Source organism: Protomyctophum bolini (assembly GCF_963924005.1).
Source record: "Protomyctophum bolini genome assembly, chromosome: 17".
Taxonomy (NCBI): Eukaryota; Metazoa; Chordata; class Actinopteri; order Myctophiformes; family Myctophidae; genus Protomyctophum; species Protomyctophum bolini.
This window is the reverse complement of record NC_137878.1, coordinates 11,050,444-11,071,826: the sequence shown is the minus strand read 5'-3', so window position 1 is coordinate 11,071,826 and position 21,383 is coordinate 11,050,444. Positions and strand designations below refer to the sequence as shown.

The 21,383-nt window shown below is 48.1% G+C and overlaps 1 protein-coding gene across 1 annotated transcript; it reads right to left on the bottom strand.

Moving 5' to 3' along the window:
* Positions 1-4,936: 4,936 nt before the first annotated feature.
* On the bottom strand, positions 4,937-8,370 carry sox4a (SRY-box transcription factor 4a). The gene has a single exon (XM_080787488.1). The coding sequence runs from the start codon at positions 7,197-7,199 to the stop codon at positions 6,027-6,029; it is 1,173 nt and encodes a 390-aa protein (XP_080643614.1). The 5' UTR covers positions 7,200-8,370; the 3' UTR covers positions 4,937-6,026.
* Positions 8,371-21,383: the final 13,013 nt, after the last annotated feature.

Below are 21,383 nucleotides of genomic sequence, written 5' to 3'. Positions count from 1 at the left end.
CCCGGCTGGCCAGGGGGAGGTATAGTTTGGAGACCAGGATTACTGCATGTTTTTTGTGAAGGTATACCCTATAGGGACACGGGGAGAACATGCAAACTCCACACAGAAAGGCCCTTTTGCCTTGCCACCTCGGGTATGGGCACTGATGACACGGAGGAGGGAAATAGTGCCCACAGCGTCCCCAGTGGGAATCGAACCCAGGACCTTCTAGCCGTGAGGCGATAGCACTACCGACTGTGCTACCGTGTCCCCAGGTAGACACGTTTCTGAACTGTTCACAGCCCTCCCCTGAGGCTGAGAGACAGACCAAATAGATATAAACGGTGCCATCTTATAATGAACCATAGTAGTAATCTCTCTACATAGACACTAAAGGTCAAGGACTTCTGGACTAATTGACAGACCATATCTGACCAAATCATGTCCAACAAGAAAAATGTTCTTAGATTGGGGTCTCAGAGATACACATCTTATAAAATGGGGGTCCATGACCTAATGCATACTAACTATATCAAACCGGGAGCCCTTGAAATTAGGAAAGTTGAGAATCACTGGACTACTGAGGAGGCTAACCTCATATAGTTCTAACTAACCCCCATTGGCAGAGAGAGTAGTCCAATCACTTGACCCAATTACAACTATAGGAAGTAATAATACACACAGATTGTTGTAGTGCTACTAGTAAAGCACGTACGATATGAATATTAATGCAATAAAAGTAAAAAACATATTATACTGTACTACTACAATCCCAAGATACAAAATGTCGGGCAGGCTACAGACAGTAGTGTAAATTAAGTAACTAAGTATGTATACATTTACTCAAGTACTGTTCTTTCACTTTACTCTCATGAGGCCAATATTGTACTTTTTTACTCCACTAGGCCTACATTATTTGAAAACTTTAGTTACTAGTACTTTGTAGATTTTGATTATTATTACAACACATAATATTAACCAACCTATATATATTTATCTACAAGTTCACAATGTGTCGCAGTGCGACACATTATGCGCTTGTAGATCTGCTATTTTCAAAAAAAGAGTATCCATTTTATACATTTGAAATGGGACATCCTGCAGATTGAGTATACTTTCTACTTTTGGTACTTTCATTACATTTTGACACCAATGCTTTTGTATTCAAGTACATTTAGAAGTCCAGACTATAATGTATAACATCTACATTGCACTATTGATACTTTTACTTAAGTAAATTTTCCCACCACTGTACAACCTCAAGATACAGACTGTTAGATACAGAGTTCACACATCACTCTTCCATTAGATTTTCCACATCTCTACCAGATATCGGCACATGACAGGAATGCCACCTTGTCTGAAATGAGGACATGACACAAAGTCACAACAATAATCTGCTCCCATGTGACCGGCAGCCTATTCCAGACATCTGGGCCACCACTTCTTATGAATGTGTGTGCGTGCGTGTGTGTGTGCGTGTGTGTGTGTGTGCGTGCGTCTGCATGTATTGCATTACTATACTTGTGGGTACAGTACAGTAGGATTTGAAGAAATGTGGACAATTTTCCTGGCCCTCACATGAAGAGAAATTATTGTTTTATGGTTATACAATTAATTAAATGGATGTTGGTTAAGCTTATGAAAAGATTCAGGCTGGGGTTATGGTTGGGTCAGTAGGCTATGCCGATTTATACTGAGTTGCATGCCAGTGTCACACACTGAACAATAGTGGATCTGCCGGTGTTGTTTTTGGCAGCAAATTTTGATTTTAGTTTTAGTCATAGTCTCTTGAAGTTTTCATTTAGTCACCTGGAATATTTTAGTGTTAGTCTAGTTTCAGTCGACTAAATGTCATAAGATTTTAGTCGACTAAATCTACAGTTGATTTAGTAGACTAAAATGTATTTTGGCGGGCCTTGACGTCGTAATGGCTGATTTTACACCGATCTACAAGCTCACAACGCGTCGCGCTGTGATGCGTTGTGAGCTTGTAGATCGGCTATTTTCAGCATGCAACAAAGTGTAAAATGAAATGAGGAAGAATACTGGATCTCTTGTCCACTAGTCCCTTCATAGTATTTTAGTCTAGTTTTTATCTGTTGACGAAATTGTCAATAATTTCGTCTTAGTTTTAGTCATCGTAGCTTAGTTTTCATTTAGTTTCCGTCAGTGAAATAAGGTAGTCGACGAACATTTTTCGTCTTAGTTTTAGTCGACAAAAACAACACTGGGATCTGCAAGGTGTCACAGCACAACTGGGTTAGGGTTAATACAACTCAGGTACGGTTACGGTTACAAGTGGCACAAAAACAGGTAAAAATGGCATTCATGAAATTGCCATTCAGAGATGTGTAAGTTCTCTAACATGTGTCTGTGTGCGTGCGTAATGACCATGCCATATCCCTCTCATTACCCTCCCAGATACATCAAACTAAAGCCGGATGTGGCATCCTGCTCCCCTGACAGAGAGAGATGGTAATAATTACCAGTGTCTCCTGTGGAATAAGGGGCGTAAATTGATACACACTAAATACTGTACCTCAAGGCGCTCTCTCGCTCTCTCTCGCTCTCTATGTCGCCTTCTCTTTCTCGTCAGATGCACCAGACAAATGAATGCATCCAGAAGGAATTAATTGGATTTGGGGGCAGTCTCCTGCACGATCCACCCAGGACCAGACAGGCACCCCTCCCTTTTTGGCATGCACGCACGCGCGCACACACACACAGACACACACACACACACACGTACGCACACGCACGCAAACCTTACTCCAACCTTCCCCCCCTTATTCCAGTCATGCCTCGCCGAAACGTCTGACACCCCTCCCCCAGCCTTCCATGGATCTGTCTGTGTCCCTTATCCCTCTCACAGACACACACTCACAGACACGCGACTCCCCTGTGGATTGCAGCCTCTCTCTCTTCGATTGTGTTTCCATGGCAGCCACGTTTCCTCCACGTGTAGGAATCAGGGAGAGAGAGAGAGAGAGAGGGAGAGAGAGAGAGACCACTGAATCTATTGATTCACGGTCTGCAGCCACACTTCACCTGCAGCAACCACACACACGCACGCACGCGCGCACACACACACACCAGTTCGGATGTGTTTGAGTGGCTCACCATGGAATGCGCTAACGAGGAACCACCTGCACAGTAAAAAAGAATCAGTGTTAATTCATCCATTTGTAACTGTGATCTGTGAGTGTGCCATCGAGTGTACACTGCACCCGCACGGCTCCATTTGGTATACAGTTGTAGACACTATACACTCAAAAGAGTTCAATGTTTTACTATATTGTAGAGTCGTGGTGTTTGGCACCTTTCGAAGGGCCCCCGACCTCTGTTGTCTGGCCCTGACCTGTCATAATGATAAAGATTATTATTATTAATGAGCATGGTGCTTACATGATAATTGCAAACACAACTAAATATACTGTGTTGTATACCAGATCCAGATACTGTTTACTTCAAAAGCAGCATTGGAACTCTTACAAGTGTAAAGAAATACTAGCTTAAAATGTTTCAATTTGCATGCAAAGACACTTTTGATGCACATGTTCAGTTCCAGCTGATTTTATTTCCTTCTTGGAAGAAAAACAAAACAAAAACAAAAACAAATAAAATAAAAACAACAATCTGTACAGAGGTCTGAGAGGCAGTGATTGACCCAAATATTGGCTGGTTTTGAGTTCTAAAACGTCAAATGATATTGGCATGATTGGACGAAACATGATCAAACACAGCATATTGCACAAATGAAAAACAACAGAAAAGAGACGATAGAAAAGATGCCTGGAGAGAGAAACAGAACAAAAACAAAACAAACAAAAACCTCCTCACACAATCATCTTCAACATAAGGGGATGTCCAAAGATGGCCACTCTAGTGCCTGTTGTTGATCATAATCATACATAAAACACACAATCTTTGCTCTATAGTACAGTCAGTTTACATAAATATCTTCATGTTCATTATTCTTTTTAAAAATCTTAAACACAACAGCTATAGCTACATATACCTGAATCTGAAATACAAATGCTATTTGCCATGCCATAATATAGGAAAACAATTAGCCTGCTATACGTAGCCAACAGGTACAGAAAGATTAAATACTATTTTTTTTTCCTCCGATGCAATTTTGCGCAATAACAGATGAAGCACTTCATGTGTCCCCCTCCCCTCCAAAAGTCTAGGCAAGTGGAATGAGTGTGAAAATTCCATCCAGTGGTTCAAATAAAACTTATTCTCGATAATAAAAATGCACACAGAGGTATTAATGTAGCTCTGTCTGACAGTGACTGTCTAGGTCTAGGATCTTTAGCCTGGTTTGCACCCCACAGTACGACGGTGTGTGTCGTGCGGTGGGGTGTACATATAAATCAGTGGTTCCCAAAGTAGGGTCCGGGTTGACCCCCAGGGGTCCTCGAGGGGCTAAATTATTGATACTATAGCGACCAAATGGACCCTTGCAGATCTGTAAGTCAGAGAATGTACAAAGGGAACCAAATGGGACGCTTTTGGGTCCATTTGGTTCCATTTCTACACTCTGAGTTATGGGGGTGTACGTCGTAAAAAGAAACCACTGATATAAATTAGGCTTTTTCTCTCTCCCTCCCTCTCTCACTCATATAGGTCTGTGTGTGTGTGTGTGTGTGTGTGTGTGTGTGTGTGTGTGTGTGTGTGTGTGTGTGTGTACTGAGGGACGCGCGCAGGCAGTCACACCACGCAGGGCATGCTGCTGCCTGTGGCATCAGTGGCGCTTTGTTTATATACTTGGCTGGTGAAATCGAGTCACTGTGCCTTTAAGAAGCATGTGGGTACATATTGTAAACATTGTGTGAGGTTAGATTGTGCCAAACAAGCCCCTCTGCCGTTCTAAACATCAGAGACCCAAACAACAATGTTGTAGGCTACCCACTCGCCCCCACCCACCCCCCCACCCCCTCCTCTCTATAGATTTTGTACAAAAATACAAGTAGAAAATCATAACACACTTAATCTCCTTAAAGGTGAGAGACGTCGACATTTAAATAAGATACACTTCTAGCCCTTCCGCGCTGGATACAGACAGGTGTTTATGTGCACACACACAAAACGAGATCTGTACGAGAAGAACAATACTTCAAAGTATAAAAAGTTTGGCCGGTATAAATACATCAATATAAAAACGTCGTCTTGACACAGAGGAACTACAAAGTTTTTTTTTGTTTTGTTGTTGAAGCACTAAGCGGAGAGTAATGCGCGTTGGGGAGCATTGGTCCTGAATTGTGCACTGAGTGTAAAGGATTGATTCTGAAGTTTTTTTCAGTCAGTCTTGTTTTCTTAAAAGTCCTGCAGTTGAAAAGAGAAGCTGGTGATAGTGTACTGTGTTCTATGGTCACACAAATTGCGTAATTACGCAGCAATGAACACTTGACGCATAATAACAACAACAACCAAATCCTCCTTATGGGAGGGGCATGCGTGTTGATTGATACTAAAATTATTCTTGAGTTCGGAAAGAAATACACCTGAATATCAACTTGATGGTCGACGTGAATCGGCTATATCATAAAGTTTATGATATAATACACAACAAAAGGGTAACCAAAAGTGGCGAGGTTCTCTATAAATGTTCAGGCTTGCCCATCACCAACTCTAGAATCAGTGTTCAGTCTCTTAGCGCCAGAGAGTTGACGCATCCTCTCGCGGATTGAATTGAATATCTCTCACTAGAGTCCGTGCGTTTTGCAGCTCGCATGGGCGTGTCTCTGCTTACATTAAATCTCCCAACTGCAAGCTAAGCATTTCCCCATCTGTGCGCTGCGCTCAGCAACACGCACCAAGTCCAGTCCATGAAGTCTGGGGAGCAGTTAACTACACCAACACACACCCGGACTTCAACGCGCATATATAGGCCACATTTCTTCCTTATCTCACTCTCCCTTATTTACTGAAAGAATGACGGAAAACAATTCTGGTCTCGCACGCACTTGCCTGTCGGGCGCTATTGTTGTTTAGACGTGGTGGGGACATTATATGGTTGGTTGTCTGTCATGGTTCCTTCAGTATGTGAACACCAGATTGGAGATGGTGGACTCCAACCAGTCTCCCGAGATCATCTCGCTGACCTCCGGCGTACAGTAGTCGGGGAAGTCGAAGTGAGACCCTGCCCCGCACTCCCCGAAGCTCCAGTCTAAGTCCCGGTCCAGCTCCGCGTCAGAGAAGCCCATGCTGCCCAGGGACATGCTCTCAAACCCGGGGCTCTGGCTCGGCTCGAGCCGCTCGTCCTCCAGCTCCTCGTCGGAGGAAGAGGAGGAGGAGGAGACGGAGGAGGACGAGTGCGAGGCCGATGGCGTCGGAGAGGACGCACGTGCGTACCGGAGACGCGGCGGTGGTGGTGGTGGTGACGCCGCCTCGCCGCCGGCCCCGGGGCTGTGCTCCTCGTACAGGCTGAGCGGGTCGCTGGACTCCGCCGAGCTGCTGAGCGTGGGACTCGCCGGTACTCCCACGGAGGGAGGCCCGCTGCTCTCCAGGCTGCCTGCGCCGCCGAACATGTGGCCGCCGCGCCTCGCCTGCTGCTGCTGCTGCTTCTCCGGTATCTGCCTGGCGCCTGACGACGCTGACCTGGATTTGAAGAGCGCCTGGTGTTGGTGGTGGTCGGCGGGAGACACGTAGTCCTGCTGCCCCTGCTTGACGCCCCCCGGCTTGCCGTGCGTCCTGCTGCTCGCCCCCCTCGACCCGGCGCTTTTCTTCGCCGAGGAGGAGGACTTGGAGGCGCTGCGCTCGCCGCTTTTCTCCCCGCCGCGGTCCGTCTTGCTCGCTCCGCCGCTCGCCGACTTGGCCTTCTTCCTCGGCCGGTACTTGTAGTCTGGGTAGTCGGCCATGTGTTTGAGCCGGAGCCTCTCCGCCTCGCGGATGAAGGGGATCTTGTCGGTGTCTTTGAGCAGCTTCCAGCGTTTCCCCAGCCGCTTGGAGATCTCCGCGTTGTGCATGTCCGGCGACTGCTCCATAATCTTTCGTCTCTCGATCTGGGACCAGACCATAAAGGCATTCATGGGTCGCTTGATGTGCCCCGTTGGCGTTTTACACCACGCCACGTCGCTCCGTTCCCCAGAAGACGGGGACTCGGGCGTCGGCGACGCGTCCATCTCCAGATCCATGTCTCCCGTGTCCGTGGAGTCCCCGCCGGGGGAGAGAGCGTGCGTGCTCTCCGTGTGGCTCATGTGCTGCACCATCCTCCCCTTTCCAAGTTCCTCAGCTGTCTGGGAAAACTATACGCTTGTGATTCTGTGACAAAGTTCACGCGCGCAAAGCGCACTGCACTGTCCCAAAAAGAGAAAAGGAAAAGTAATTCCGAAAAGAAGCAGTCTGTGTGGAAGCGGTTCTGTACGGGATACGCGTAGAAAGTTTCCCCTCAAGTGAAGTCTGCTCTCCTCCTCTGTCTCTGTTCAGTTTTCCCGAGTCCGTTCGTATAGACACCCGGCACTCAACTTTCCGTCTTTTCCCGTGTGCGTTTCTTGCCCAAGATACGCACGAAACAAGTGGAAAATCCTCACACACTGTATATGCTCAACAGTAACTTTCAGCTGCCGGTGCGACTGAAAACTCGCCCTGCGATGCTAATAAAAACACTTTGCCGTGGGCTGCAGTGTGAGTCTCTGATGTGAACGTGGCTGTCTGCGCAGCTTGTCTGAGCAGTTGGAGAACCATGTGGTAGAATGGAGCGGCTGCACTTTTTCATAGTCCCCTCTTTCCTGAGCGGTCTGTATGTTACTGTAAACATAACAACGAGAGCCACACTGTTTTATATCCTCCTCCCGAGATATAAAAGCGACGGCCGTCGGCCAATCAGCGGCTGTCTCCATCCTAGCTTTGCAGCGAAACCCCTCCCGCACGCCGTCCATTGGCTGAATAAAACGGGCAATAATAATCGGCGCGTGCAATGAGGATTGGTGTGTCTGACCTCATTCCTGTCAGACTCCACTGAAAGGCAAACTTGGTGTTTTAAAGGAACATGGTGTCCTTTCCCGTCCGCAAACCTAGAAGGATATACTTAGAACGACATTAGTTTCATGTGGATGGATCTTGCTAAATCTGGATTGTGTGTAATAAGGCATTTGGCATCCACAATACGCGACACTGCATGTGATACGGTAATTTATGAAAAGCCTTAGCCTATTAATGCAGCAACTTTGGTTTGGAAGCAATCCTATGGTGTTATGAAAGAGGACGGGGCGGCGGGGGGCTATATATTAAGACAGTGCTGCTATGTGAGTTGAAAGCTCCCCATGCACCATCAGTCTCCCCACAGTGTGTTTCTGTGACTGTCAAGTCTGTCTGTGAGGAGAAAAGAGGTTTCATCTCTTTTCATCTCTATCCACGTCCTCAGTTGCGCTCCGGTTGGGTAACCAGCGACAGAGTTCTCTCTCTCTCTCACACACACACACTCACACACTGACATGCACGCACACACAGAGAAGGGGGGGGGGGGAAGCACCCGTCGGGCACCAGAGCTCAAAGTCTCCAGAGAGGATGAAGATGTCCCCTAAATAAAACAAGGAAGGCGAGGGCGTGTGCGCAAAATTGACCACGCGTGCACAGTCCACAGACACCACTGAATCCCATCCAGACAACAAGCCCACCACCACCAGTCCGACTCCACACACAGCACCCCATGCATTATGTTATCATGTCCGTCTCATGTATGATCATATTACCGCCCGTGTCGCTAGATGTCAGACTAGAGCCAACGGGAGCGGATGAGATTTACATGTGTCCTATGTGTTGGCTGCGTGTGTGTGTGTCTCTCTCTCTCTGTGTGTGTGTGTGTGTGTGTGTGTGTGTGTGTGTGTGTGTGTGTGTGTGTGTGTGTGTGTGTGTGTGTGTGTGTGCGCGCGCGCGCGTGTGACGTGTGCGCGTGCGTGCGTGTGCCCCGATCTCCGGCAGATTTATCTCTCCTCTAATCAGTTGGGCTACAGTCATTAAATCATGTCAGTGATGTCATCAGCTCATATATTAATGTTCATACATCTACAAAACAGAGTAGCGCAATTACACGTCCCCGATACATTAACACAGTCCATTATACTTCTCCCCATGTATAATTCAGTAAAGTCCCGCCACGCGTATAGGTATATAGCTATATTATACCTTCAAGCATTTTATAATCGAGGGATTTAACACAGTTCCGAAGCCAAGTCGAGTCGAAACGTGCTGCTCGTCTTGTGTTTGCATAAATCAAACACATAAACACTCTTATCTTTACTTGCCCCAGATACAAGCATGCACCTGTCCTCACCAGAGTCACACTCTGTTCTGCGCTCTCTCTCTGTCAATCTCTCTGTGTTTACACCTTCAGACTACACGCACACACACGCACGCACATACACACACACGCAGTCACACGGCCACAGACAGAGGCACGTACAAGGTCTGTTTAAACAGGTGTAACGTGTCTACCTGTAATCTTATCTGCGCTGTGAGAAGCAGCTGTCAGGCAGCTTTCCACCCTGTCACCATGGCAGATGTATACAGTCCAATTCTCTTTGCATTTATTTGTTTATTTTCTTATACTATAACTGCAGGCGATGCTCTGAGTGTGAGTCTATTCTATATACAGTGTACTGTACTGTACTGTACATCCAGTGCTGTATGCATGCATGCATGCACCGGCCTATATATCTGTCTCGCTGTATATCATCTTCGTATCAGTCGGAGGATCCATGTGTGTTTACCCCCAAATATATACACCGGCTGCTGCTGGGGGATCAGCCTGTGTTTATGCCTAAAGGGATGGTGTCATAAGGAGAAAGTGTTGTGACAGAGCAACACATCTCAGAAATATGCCTCTGTGTGCGTGCGGCTGCGCATGCGTGCGTGTGATGTACGTACGCGCGTGTGTTTTTGTGTGTGTGTGTGTGTGTGTGTCAAATCCTGAACTCAGAGAGGGTATACAAAATGGAACGGAAGGGTCCATTAAGGGTTCCGAATTATCTACAATTTAGTTCAGGATCCCCCCTGGAGTTAAATGAACACTCAGGGCTGGAACACTAGTCGGTATCGTCTGTATTGGGACTCGAACCCGTGACACGAGGGTCCGGGCACCTAGGCTGGATTACCAGCCCCGACCACTAGGTGACACGCTGTGTCACCTATGGGTCAGGGCACCTATAGGCTGCATTACCAGCCCCGACCACGCTGTGTCACCTATGGGTCCGGGCACCTAGGCTGGATTACCAGCCCGGACCACTAAGTGACACGCTGTGTCACCTATAGGGGTCCGGCACCTATAGGCTGCATTACCAGCCCCGACCACTAGGGGCACCTAGGCTGGATTACCAGCGCAGACCACTAGGTGACACGCTGTGTCACCTATAGGGGTCCGGGCAACTATAGGCTGGATTACCAGCCCCGATCCACTAGGTGACACATATAGCGTGTCACGGGTTCGAGTCCCAATCCCGACGACTTTTGCTGCGTGTCACTCCCCCAATTTCTCTTCCCAATTTCCTGTCACACTACTGTACCCCCCCCCCCCCGCCCCCCCCCCCCCCCAAAAAAAAAAAAAAAGAACACTGCAGGATTGTACTGGTGTAACGGCTTACAGTATCTCTGTGGTAATCCTGACACTTTATTGCAGCGCGGCCTCAGAGTTTATAAGTCAAGGATGTTATAAGCCGGGGCTGTGAAAGGGAACCGAGTTCACATTCACCATATAGCGTGTTTAAGTTAAGGGGGCGGGGGAGGAGGAGGGGGGAGGTGGGGGGGGTACCCTATAAGCAGAAAGCCGTGGTAATGTGAGACGGTGTAGCGGGGGCCCCCTCGCCTCGCTCCGTTGTCGGGGCGTGCGTGTGTCTGCGTAGAAGCTCCGCATGCCATCGAGGAGAGTTACTCATTACCATGTACTTGTGCTGTCTCAACCGCCTAGGAATGACGCGTCCGCTTTGACCTGCCTCGCTCGTCATCTGGGGTCAAACAACAATGAGGCCTTTGTGGATGTACGTACATGTGTGCGCGTGTGCATGTCTGTGTGTGTGTGTGTGTGTGTGTGTGTGTGTGTGTGTCTCTGTGTGTCTGTGTGTGTGTGTGTGTGTGTGTGTGTGTGTGTGTCCAGTCCCTAACTGAATTGGAGCTCTTCCAAGGATTGAAAGTTTAAACCAGTGGGAAGTCCCCTCCACCCTGCAGTCAAACAGGGGGAAAAAAAAAACCCAGAAGGCTAAGCGCCGATTTGCATACTCTCTCTCTCTCTCTCTCTCTCTCTCTCTGTGTGTTCTCTCAGCAGAGCATGGCTGTCAGAAGGCAGACAGTACAGGTGGCCACTGTCAGTTCTGACGAGTTACACAAGAACAATAACGGCGTCCATATCCGTAACACAATATACCGAGACGCCACTGAGAACTAGTCTGGCAGTATAGCCAGACGATTAGATACATATCTATAACGTCTGGGACACTATAACTATTGAGAAGTGCAGGCTATAAGGACCAACCCCCTAATACAACAACAAAATGTGTGACAGACGTATGAACTGACCAACCACAGATCTCCTCAGAAGCAAACACGGACCAACGACTGACTTCCGTTACAGCATGACATGCCGACTTGTGATTCAGGTCTCACGTCGCTGGATTTGATGATGTAAGACGGTGAGTCTGACAACGTAAGACTAACTTCCTTCCTTCCTTCCTTATAGGGCAGAGGTTCTCAAACTGTTTTCTTTTTCCCACAGCACCCCTGAATTACGATATACCGTTTTATAGCGTTTAGCGTGCTTACCGAAAGCGCCTTTACAACGGTCCATTCATTCATACATCGGGGAGGTGAAGTGGTGAACAGTCAACGCCAGCGTCCTCACTTCCCACATTCACACACCAACGGTGACAACCACTATGGGAGCAATTCGGGGTTCAGAGTCTTGCTCAAGATAAGACAAGATACAGTATAATGTCACGAGGAAAACATGTGAGGATATCACTTTCCATCAGGACAGATTGAAAATAACTTAATACTGACGTTTAAGCACTAGAACCCCAGCATCCCTAATCTTGGGGAAACACTAGCCAAACATAGCTAATCTAGCAGATCTACAATTCTTTGGCGAAGAGACTTGTAGGCTGAAAAAGATTGCACCAAGTACAGTGCAACTGGCCGTTTTACAATGCTATGCAACACCTCTGGACGTGCGTCATGGCACCCACTTTGAGAAACCCTGTTCTAGTACTATAGGGCTATATACTTGAGGATACAAACTGTCAGACGTCACGTGGTGGCAGGGGAGGCGGACTATTTTCCGACAGCATTCTAGCCGACGGGGCAACGGTCCGCTCCGCAGCGGGGGGACGTCCGCTGCGATGCGAAAAAGCGATGGTCCGACATGCGCTGCTCCCGTGCTTGCGGTTAGGGTTAGGTTAGGATTGAGGTTTCGGATCAATATGTTTCTTATACGCTATGGGGCATTGTGCAAAAAAAGCCGTGGCGCACCCTGGTAGAGCGGTTTGAGATTTGAGATTAGCTACAGACAACCACACACTGGACAAACAGACTCACAGACCCTGTAGACTGCTAGCCTCCAACAGAGCTATACGCTTTAAAAATGGAGATGAATACCTGACATATACCTGAAGACAGAGGACAGATATACCAATATGAGACGAAAATATGAAACAGGGAGGACAGAGAGAGCAGCCTATACAAGTCAGAGAAAAGAACCACAGAACCAGAGAGAGGACTTGAAAGACTGAAAGGCCACTATACAGAAACAAGAAAGGATCCTATACACATTCATTTGATAATTTGTTTATCCCATGATTTTGTAACCCATTTCTTTCGCCCATAGTGCCAATGCCTAAATCTAATCCTAGGCGCTATACTCTCCCTCTAGTGCATGAGGAGTGAGCAGGCCGATTCTTACAACCTGGGGGGGGGGGGGGTTCCCCCGTAGGACGTAGTGCGTGTTAGGAATACGTTATTCCAAGCAGTTCCTCTCCCCTCCATCATGCGCACAGGAGCAGTATATTACTGCGTGATTTTTGTGAGGGTACCGTCCTACCCTATAGGGGACACGGAGAGAACATGCAAACCGAAAGGCCAACCCGAAGGGCCAACCCCCACCTATGGGCGCTGATGACGCGGGGGAGAGAACACGACCCCAGCACCCACCACAGCGTCCCCCAGCGGGAATCAAACCCGGGGACCTTCTAGCTGTGAGGCGACAGCACTGCCGACTATACGCCACCACTAAAGCAATAGTATTAGCCACTTAAACCACTTAGACTTAGTAAACTGGACCCGAGTTTTCTCTGTAGTTGAGCCATTTCTTCCCCCCCTGTCTACACAGGGATAGGATCCAGGTATCGCACAGCATGTTAGGAGAAGAGAGCATGGCAAGAGTGCCTCGCTTTCTGTCCAAAATGCACAACCAGATGTATAGATAGGCCTACTGGCGGAGACGGGGAGAAGTGACGGGAGCATGCAAAGATACGAGAGCGAGCGACAGGCAGAGAGAGAGAGAGAGAGGGGCGCAGTCAGGTTTCGCCACACCCCCCCCCCCCCACTCCTCCCCACCAAAAACTTCCCACATCCCTCGCTCCGTGTGGTGACAAGGCAGATCAGATGAGCGCTGTGTCATAGTAGACTAACTGCAAAACTCACACACTCACAAACACACACTCTCTCTCTCTCTCTCTCTGAGACAGGGAACTAGAGTACCAGTATACTGCTATACAGGACCCAGATGTAAAAAGGAGACGCACACGCACACGCACACGCACATGCAAACGCACACACTCACACACACAACTGCACTCTTCCACACTCAGAAACGCTGATACGACAATAGTTTTTTGGGGCCATTGTCTAAAAGCCAGAGGAGAGGAGAGGAGAGCAGAGGAGAGGAGAGGATGAGTTGAGGAGAAGTAGAATAACGGGAGAGAGGCCAGCAAAGGAGAGGAGAATGAGGACGAAGAATTTGCCGGCGTCATGCTGTGCGTTCTATCCCCCCAAAAAAGCCCCACCGCGTCGAAAGATGATGTCGGAAACGAACGGACTAAAACCCGGGGACATTTCGTCGGGAAGAAATCGATGCAGACTTTTGGAGGTTATAACACAGCAGGAGGCGAGAAACGAGCACAGGAGGAGCAAAGAGAGCTGCTCTTTTTTTGGGGTTAGTGCACGCCGTCTCCTGGAGTTTGAGAGCGGCGTGTTCGCGAGGTGAACCCTCGCACCACCACCACCAATGCCGCCGCCGCCGCCGCCGCACCACCAACACCGGAGCGGAGAACCGAGTCTGCGAAAAAAAAGAACAAAAATCAACGGAGAGAAGTTTTAGAAAGCAGGGAGCAGAGAGTGGCGTGTGCTGGGGGTGGGGGGTGGTGTGTGTGTGTGTGCGTGCGTGGGGTTGGTAACAGAGGTGCATGACTCATGGACATTTCCCCGAAAGCGTCTGCAGTGCTGCAGAGTGCTCTGCCACACTGTGCTCTGCAGCCTCCCTCCATGTCCTCAGCTCAACTGCTGTCTCCTTACCTGCACTTTATACTTCATCACTCTCTTCCTCCATCTCTCTCTCCCTCTCCCTCTTTCTCCTGCATTGTGGTGCATTGATTTTGCAACTCGCATTCGCCCCCCCGAACCTCTTTCACGCGCATATAACACACATTCACACTCGTATAGACGAAAACGCACACAGAGCGTATATGCGAGCATAACATATACACACACAGACATACATGTTTCTCGACGCATACATATATATCCACCCCCCTCTCGCTGCAGGCGTCTGGCTGCATGGTCTATGGCGCATCGCCGTCCTTCCATGTGCAAGGCAACGTCAGGTCAGCCGCGGCTGGCGCTTGTCCTCAGTTAGCCCGGCAACGTGTCCTCATCCCGGGGAGGAGGGGAGAGCGGTGCCGGCGATGAGGACGACCGGGGATGGAGCTATCATGCGGCAGCACCAGACAGCCTCCAGACGCACTGACCTAGATCCTTTGCCTCAGTCAGACCGGGAAGAGAGAGTGAGGGGTGGGGGGAGGGAGGGAGGGAGGGAGATGGAGAGAGCGAGAGAGACAGAGAGAGAGAGAGAGAGAGCGAGAGAGAGAGAGCAAGAGAGAGAGAGAGAGAGAGAGAGAGAGCGGATTGGGGAACGTGATTGAAAGGCTGGAAAGCGGGCAAACGGTGGCGAAGGCTGATAGAGAAATTCATCAGAGGAAAACAAAAAACAAAAAAGTGTTAGACAGCGGCAGATAGTGGCGAAAAACTGTGAGGGAGGAGCAGGAGAGAGAGAGAGTGAGAGAGAGAGAGAGAGAGAGAGAGAGAGTGCACAGCCATCTTTAATACTGTACAGCTTTACTGGAGCCAATCCCCAACCAACTCTCTCTCTCTCTCTCTCTCTCTCCTTTCAGGCAGCGCTGCACGCTAATAACATATTAAAACTGCCTTTTTCATCCTTCTGCTAATCCTTATCCTCTCTTCACTTCTACACCTCCTCCCCTCCCCGTTTCCTATAGATTCCCTCCTTCTCTCCTTTCTTCTTCTTCCTTCTCTCTCTCTCTCTCTCTCTCTCTTACTGTGTGTGATTCTCATCATACCATCCGAGCGTCTCTCTCACAGTGGGAGGATTAGTCTGTCTGTCTCTGGCTGGCTGCTTATCTGTCTACGGCTGGAGAGGAGAGGAGAGGAGAGGGGAGGGGAGGAGAGGAGAGGAGGGGAGAGGAGAGGAGAGGAGAGGAGAGGAGAGGAGAGGGGAGGAGAGGAGAGGAGAGGAGAGGAGAGGAGAGGAGAGGAGAGGAGAGGAGAGGAGAGGAGAGGAGAGGAGAGGAGGGGAGGGGAGGGGAGGGGAGAGGAGAGGAGAGGAGAGGAGAGGAGAGGAGAGGAGAGGAGAGGAGAGGAGAGGAGAGGAGAGGAGAGGAGAGGAGAGGGGAGGGGAGGGGTGGAGAACAGGAGAGGGAGGGGAGGGGCAGACCGCTCATGGCATCTCTCTCAGTTGAGACTGTATCGGCTCATCTCAGCTTAGATGAGTGAATGTGGGTGAATGTGTGTTTTTACCTCGACATCGCAGAGAGCAGCTGCCGCCGCAGCAGCAGCAGCCTATCTGCATTGCGGCAGAGATGGCAGGAGAAGGGTTTGTATATAATCAGTTGTTATGTGTGAGTATATATGCATATATCTGTAGGCGCATTGTGACCATTTGTCATGCAACCTCCCCCCCCCCCCCGCCGTCTGCACGAGAGAGCTCTCGTGCAGTGATTTTTAAGTTTGATAATGTATTAGGCCACGGACCCCCATTTGAAAACATTTGCATCCCTGGAACCCCGATCTAAACTGTAAAATCCTCAGTAACATAACTCTGATCAAGTACAATAAGGAACCAAATTGACACCATTCAGGCCTATATATGTATACTGTATAAGGGTGTATTTGGTTACCACTGAGCTGGGGACCCCCTAGAACCCCCGTTATGGACCCCTAGGGTGGGGTGGGGGGTCCCCGGATCCCATGTCGAGACCCATGAGTGCTCTAGTGCATGTGTTGCCCGCCTGCATGCCTGCCTGTGTCTGATCATTAGTCCCCCAGTGGAGACATTGTCACTGAATGGATCAATACCAATATAGAGGAGCAGATGGATCAGCCCCGGCGTTGGCCCGGCTCCCCCGGGAGTCCGCGTGGCAGTTTGAAGTCATTCTCTAAAGCAACATACCTCAGTCACACACTAACAATGTCTTTATCCAGGGGCTGAACCAATAGGGGCCTCTGGGAGACGGTATACGAGAGTCTAAAAAAGAATGTATCCATGCACGCGCGTCAGATATGGCAAGAGAGGCTCAGTGTTACGAAGGGGGTAAGTTAATGAACATAAGACTGAGAGCCTATAAACGCCCCACTAGCGCCCCCCTAGAGGCCATGCTGCTCCTTACACCCGACTGGGAATGAACTCGAGGAGAGGGCACAGGGGCATTAGGGTTCATCCTGCAGTCAGTCTATATTAGATTATGAGATATATGCCGAGTGCAAAGTGGACATGTTGGCCTGATGATGGTGCTAGAACTAGAGAAGAAAGGTCACGGGGTCACCAAAATCAGTAGCGTTCATCCTTGCTGAGCGCCTTCAGTTTCATGGCAAATCTTCCCATTAGGCTTTGCCACATGCATGCTTTGTGTGCGTGTGTGTCAAAATCATTACAATCCATCCTCTGGGGAGCATGAATGCTCTCAGCAAGTGTCATGGGAATGCTCCCATGAGAGCAGCGATTGTAATGATAATTTGTAATGATATAATAACATTAATAGCGTCAATAAAAATCATGGTATTCTTTTTTCTTTAAAACCTTCAAAATGTACTTTTCGGGGGGCCACGGTGGCACAGTCGGTAGTGCTGTCGCCTCACAGCTAGAAAGTCCTGGGTTCGATTCCCGTTCGGGACGCTGTGGGCGCTGGGGGCGTGTTCAGTGCCCATACCCGAGGCGGGGTTGGCGAAAGGGTCTTTAAACTGCCTCCCCCGTGAGTCCAACCAGGGAAACTCCACCCTGTCAGGTGTAAAGGAGCAACTTGGACACTCATATATGGGGACTATAGGTTGGCGGAGGGTGTGCAGAGCCCAGGATCACATTCCATAATTGACACGGGTGAAAAATGGGTTACAAAATCGTGAAAAAAAAAATAAAACTTTTCATTGTGATAATATATATTATGTTGGTTCCAAGCTGGAACACGATCAATCGATTGGCTGTTAAAATAAACATGCTCTAAAACGCTTTGGAGATATAAAAGTGAGCCCTATGGCCTGAACCACAAACGTTTGGGAACCACTGCGTTGGACTTTGAGATATCTTGTGTGCAAAAGGAAAGGCCATGTGCTCAAACTAACACAATGTGTATAGGGGACATTCTCTGGGGACCGTGAAGGTGCACAGCAAATTCCACCAATATCCAGCAGCTGGTTTCTGCCAGCTCAAAAAAAAGTTGTTATTCTATGTAGCAACTTCCTCGACCAATGCTGTCGCAAAGCCCTAGTATAACGCCATCAGGCGTTGTACTGGAATAAAAATGGGCTGGCAACATTCATCTGGCAATGACAAGCGGTGTGTTTTGCAGATGATTTCACTATACTGGCACAGGCAGCCACGTTCTGATTTGGGGGTGTGATGCGGTCGGCTGCCAACAAATCCCCCCCAATACTCCCCCACCCCGTGGCAAAACAGAAACATAGCATTATGCTGCGCGCACACACACACACACACACACACACACACACACACACACACACACACACACACACACACACACACACACACACAGTCTTTGCTACCACATGTGCTTATTTCAGATAGCAATTGGTGCACAATAAACTCTAATAACAGTGTGTGTGTGTTCAGTAGATCCTATACAGACTACTCCTGTATGTGTACCCTTTTGACCCCCAATGAATTACTAGGCTACCGCTTTTACTAAGAGACGAGACATAGGAATTTTAACAAGGAGGCCAATAACTCACACTCTCTCTCTCTCTCTCGTGTACTTGGCTGATGACAGAAACATATATATATATATATATATATATATTTTTTTTTTAATTAACCATCGAGAGAGCTGTTGTTACAATTAGCATAAAGGGTCACATGCAGTCAAGGGCCTCAGCATTAGTACTGAATTCTCAACAACACCGTGGAAGAGTTTGTATACCCAGCATTATTGAGAGCTTACTGAATCAATTCAGCAGTCTGTTGGCAATGCTGCTGTGGTTCACAAACATCTCTATGAATGCTGCACTTTTTTATTATTATTATTATTATAATCTTTTTAAAGATTAGTTTTTGGCCTTTTGCCTTTATTGATAGTTATTAGTGAAGATAGACAGGAGGGTGGGGGAGAGAGAGAGAAGGGGAGAGACATGCAGCAAAGGTCGCCATGAACGTGACCAGAACACGCCACGCGCTGCCAGGCCAGAGCCCACACGCGGCACGCGCCCGGACCACTATAGGCCAGCAGGCGCCCCACTTTTTTAATTTTTTAATTCCTTAACATTTCATAACTCGATTATAGCCTATGTTGACGTAATCAACTTACGAAAGACTTCGGAGAATCTAGACTAATTGACTATACATACCGGTGCTCGACGCGACGTGTTTACAAGCCTCCCTGACTATAACATCGACACCGATAATCAAATTGCCAACAACAAACCCAGTGGTCAAAACTACAGTGGAAGTTATTTATGGGTGCACGCTGGACACTAGGGAGCACTCGGTTCATTCTAAATTAAATGTAGGCTATACCTCTCAAAAAGCCCCAAACTATATGTCTGTTTAAGTCGTTTAAGCAGTAGTTTGAGATTCCAACAAAACTGTCAGTAACCTGTCTCGGCCTGCAGCAGCCTAAGCTCATGCGTCTATCCAGAAGATATGTTTTCAATTTCAACAACAGCTATAGGCACGATGCTCTGCTGGCTGCTTGCGGGATGCTAAGCTACGCTGTTGTGTCCAAGTTTCAATCTGTGAACACATTCATCACATGCCGAAAAGTCAGTCGAGATAGAGATGTAGATCTCTCTCTCTCTCTCTCTCTCTGAGTACTTTCCTGGAAAGAGGAGATATCAGGTCCAGATGTAGAGGAAAAACTGGGTCACCACAGCAAACATGTGCCAGACCCTATATTTCTCCATACGTACACTACAGGCAGGGACTCGCTGCTTACTGTACAGCACAAACACTTGCCAAGTCAGGCCATTTTCTTCCCCAGTGCCTAAAATAGCATGAAGCATATAGCTTGTGTGTGCTCGCGTGCGCCGTGCGTGTATACTTTACTTTACTGTATACTTGTGAAGGCCAAAAAAATGCCCCCACGTATACAATATATTGTGGTAATCTTAAGGAATAGACATTGTGAGGAGAGCATTTCCTTGTGTCCCGACAAGAGAAAAAGGTTGAGGTGAAAGATAGCATTAGGTACTCAGAGGTTATAGCCTTAGCAGTCTGTTAGAGTTATACCCCAGTGATATTTAGCTGTGCGTCGATGTCACGTACACTAATAGCCAATCTACAAGGTCACAACATGCCGCACTGTGACACACTGGGAATCTACACTATCTGCTATTTTTGGCTTTGGGTTTTTAGGGTTCCTTAAGGGCCAAAAAATGACATTTATAAAATTGCTAAAATGTTGACGTCCTCAGAAGTATATAGTAATACAAACGTGTGCGTGCGTGCGTGCGAGCGCGCGTGCCGTGCCGTGCGTATATAGGCACATTTATGTGTTTCCATCTGGCATGTATCTCGCATATATGCACATACGTATACATCCGTGCAGCCTGCTATGCATGCATGGTCCCCCAACAGTAAATCTGCACCATTTTATCATAAGTACAGGGTGTGTTTCACCAGCAGCAGAGCTTTGAAGTTCTGCTCATTTCTCCGCAGCCTTTTGTCTTAACGTCTCGTCTCGTATGACATCCAAAGTAGTAGCTGCCCTTAAACCCCCAGACCCATCCACTCTAGCTGGCGTGTCTCTGTGTCTCTGCCATCGCAAACAACAGCCATCTGACAGCAGTTGAGGAGTGAGGGTTTGGCCCACAGATATTTTTAATGGGGAGTTTACAGGCGAACAAGGCTTTTTTCCCTCTTTTTTTCTACTATAAGTGCCCAAGTACTAAGTTTGCTCGAGAACTGTGCTTTAGAGGGTTATAGTTCACCCCGTGGTGACCAGCAGTACGTGGTTCCTTATGGATACACAAAGGAGACTCTTTGTGTCTCCATAAGGACCCACTGCTGGTCATCAAAATATTGGCTTAGGAATGCGACTATATATAAATATATATCCATGAATTGAATGAAAGTAATTGATCATTTAAAAAAAATGATTGAAAATGTTTTATTTGGGGAGTGAACTATTCCTTTGAGTACACATTTGAGGTGCTCTTTACTCGTCTATGCATCTCAGAGGCAAATAATACACTTGTTCCTCCACTGCAGGGTATTTGAAAACAGAGAGGCAGTTGGAGGGAGAGAGAGAGAGAGAGAGAGAGAGACCCCTGCTTTGTGTTCCCGGGGTCATAAGGAATCTGTTAAGGCGATCGGGCCGGTCTGTTGAGAGGGCTTTGACGCGTTCGGGGGGGCTCTGGAGCAGAAGTGCGCTTGGCCTGTAACCGTGCATGGCCAATGTTTATGGTGGCTCTATTTGGGTTACAAGCCTGGGTACATTATAGGAATGGCCCGTATAGCTCTAGGGCAGAGAGAAAGAGAGAAAGAGAGCACTATTTATGTATGTGCATCTTCACATTTGAGGTCAAGCGTGCTCACTGCTCAGTCAAAGCCCTGCATGTGAGTTCAGCAGAGTATATGACCTGTTTCAAAAAGAAGTATGTGGTCAGACCTATACATGCGATGTAGAGAGGATCTCACTGTGTATATACATCTTCGCCTTCAGCCTTTCCTC

Coding starts and splice junctions, on each gene's coding strand:
- sox4a (XM_080787488.1), bottom strand. CDS start 7,199: ATGGTGCAGCACATGAGCCACACGGAGAGCACGCACGCTCTCTCCCCC.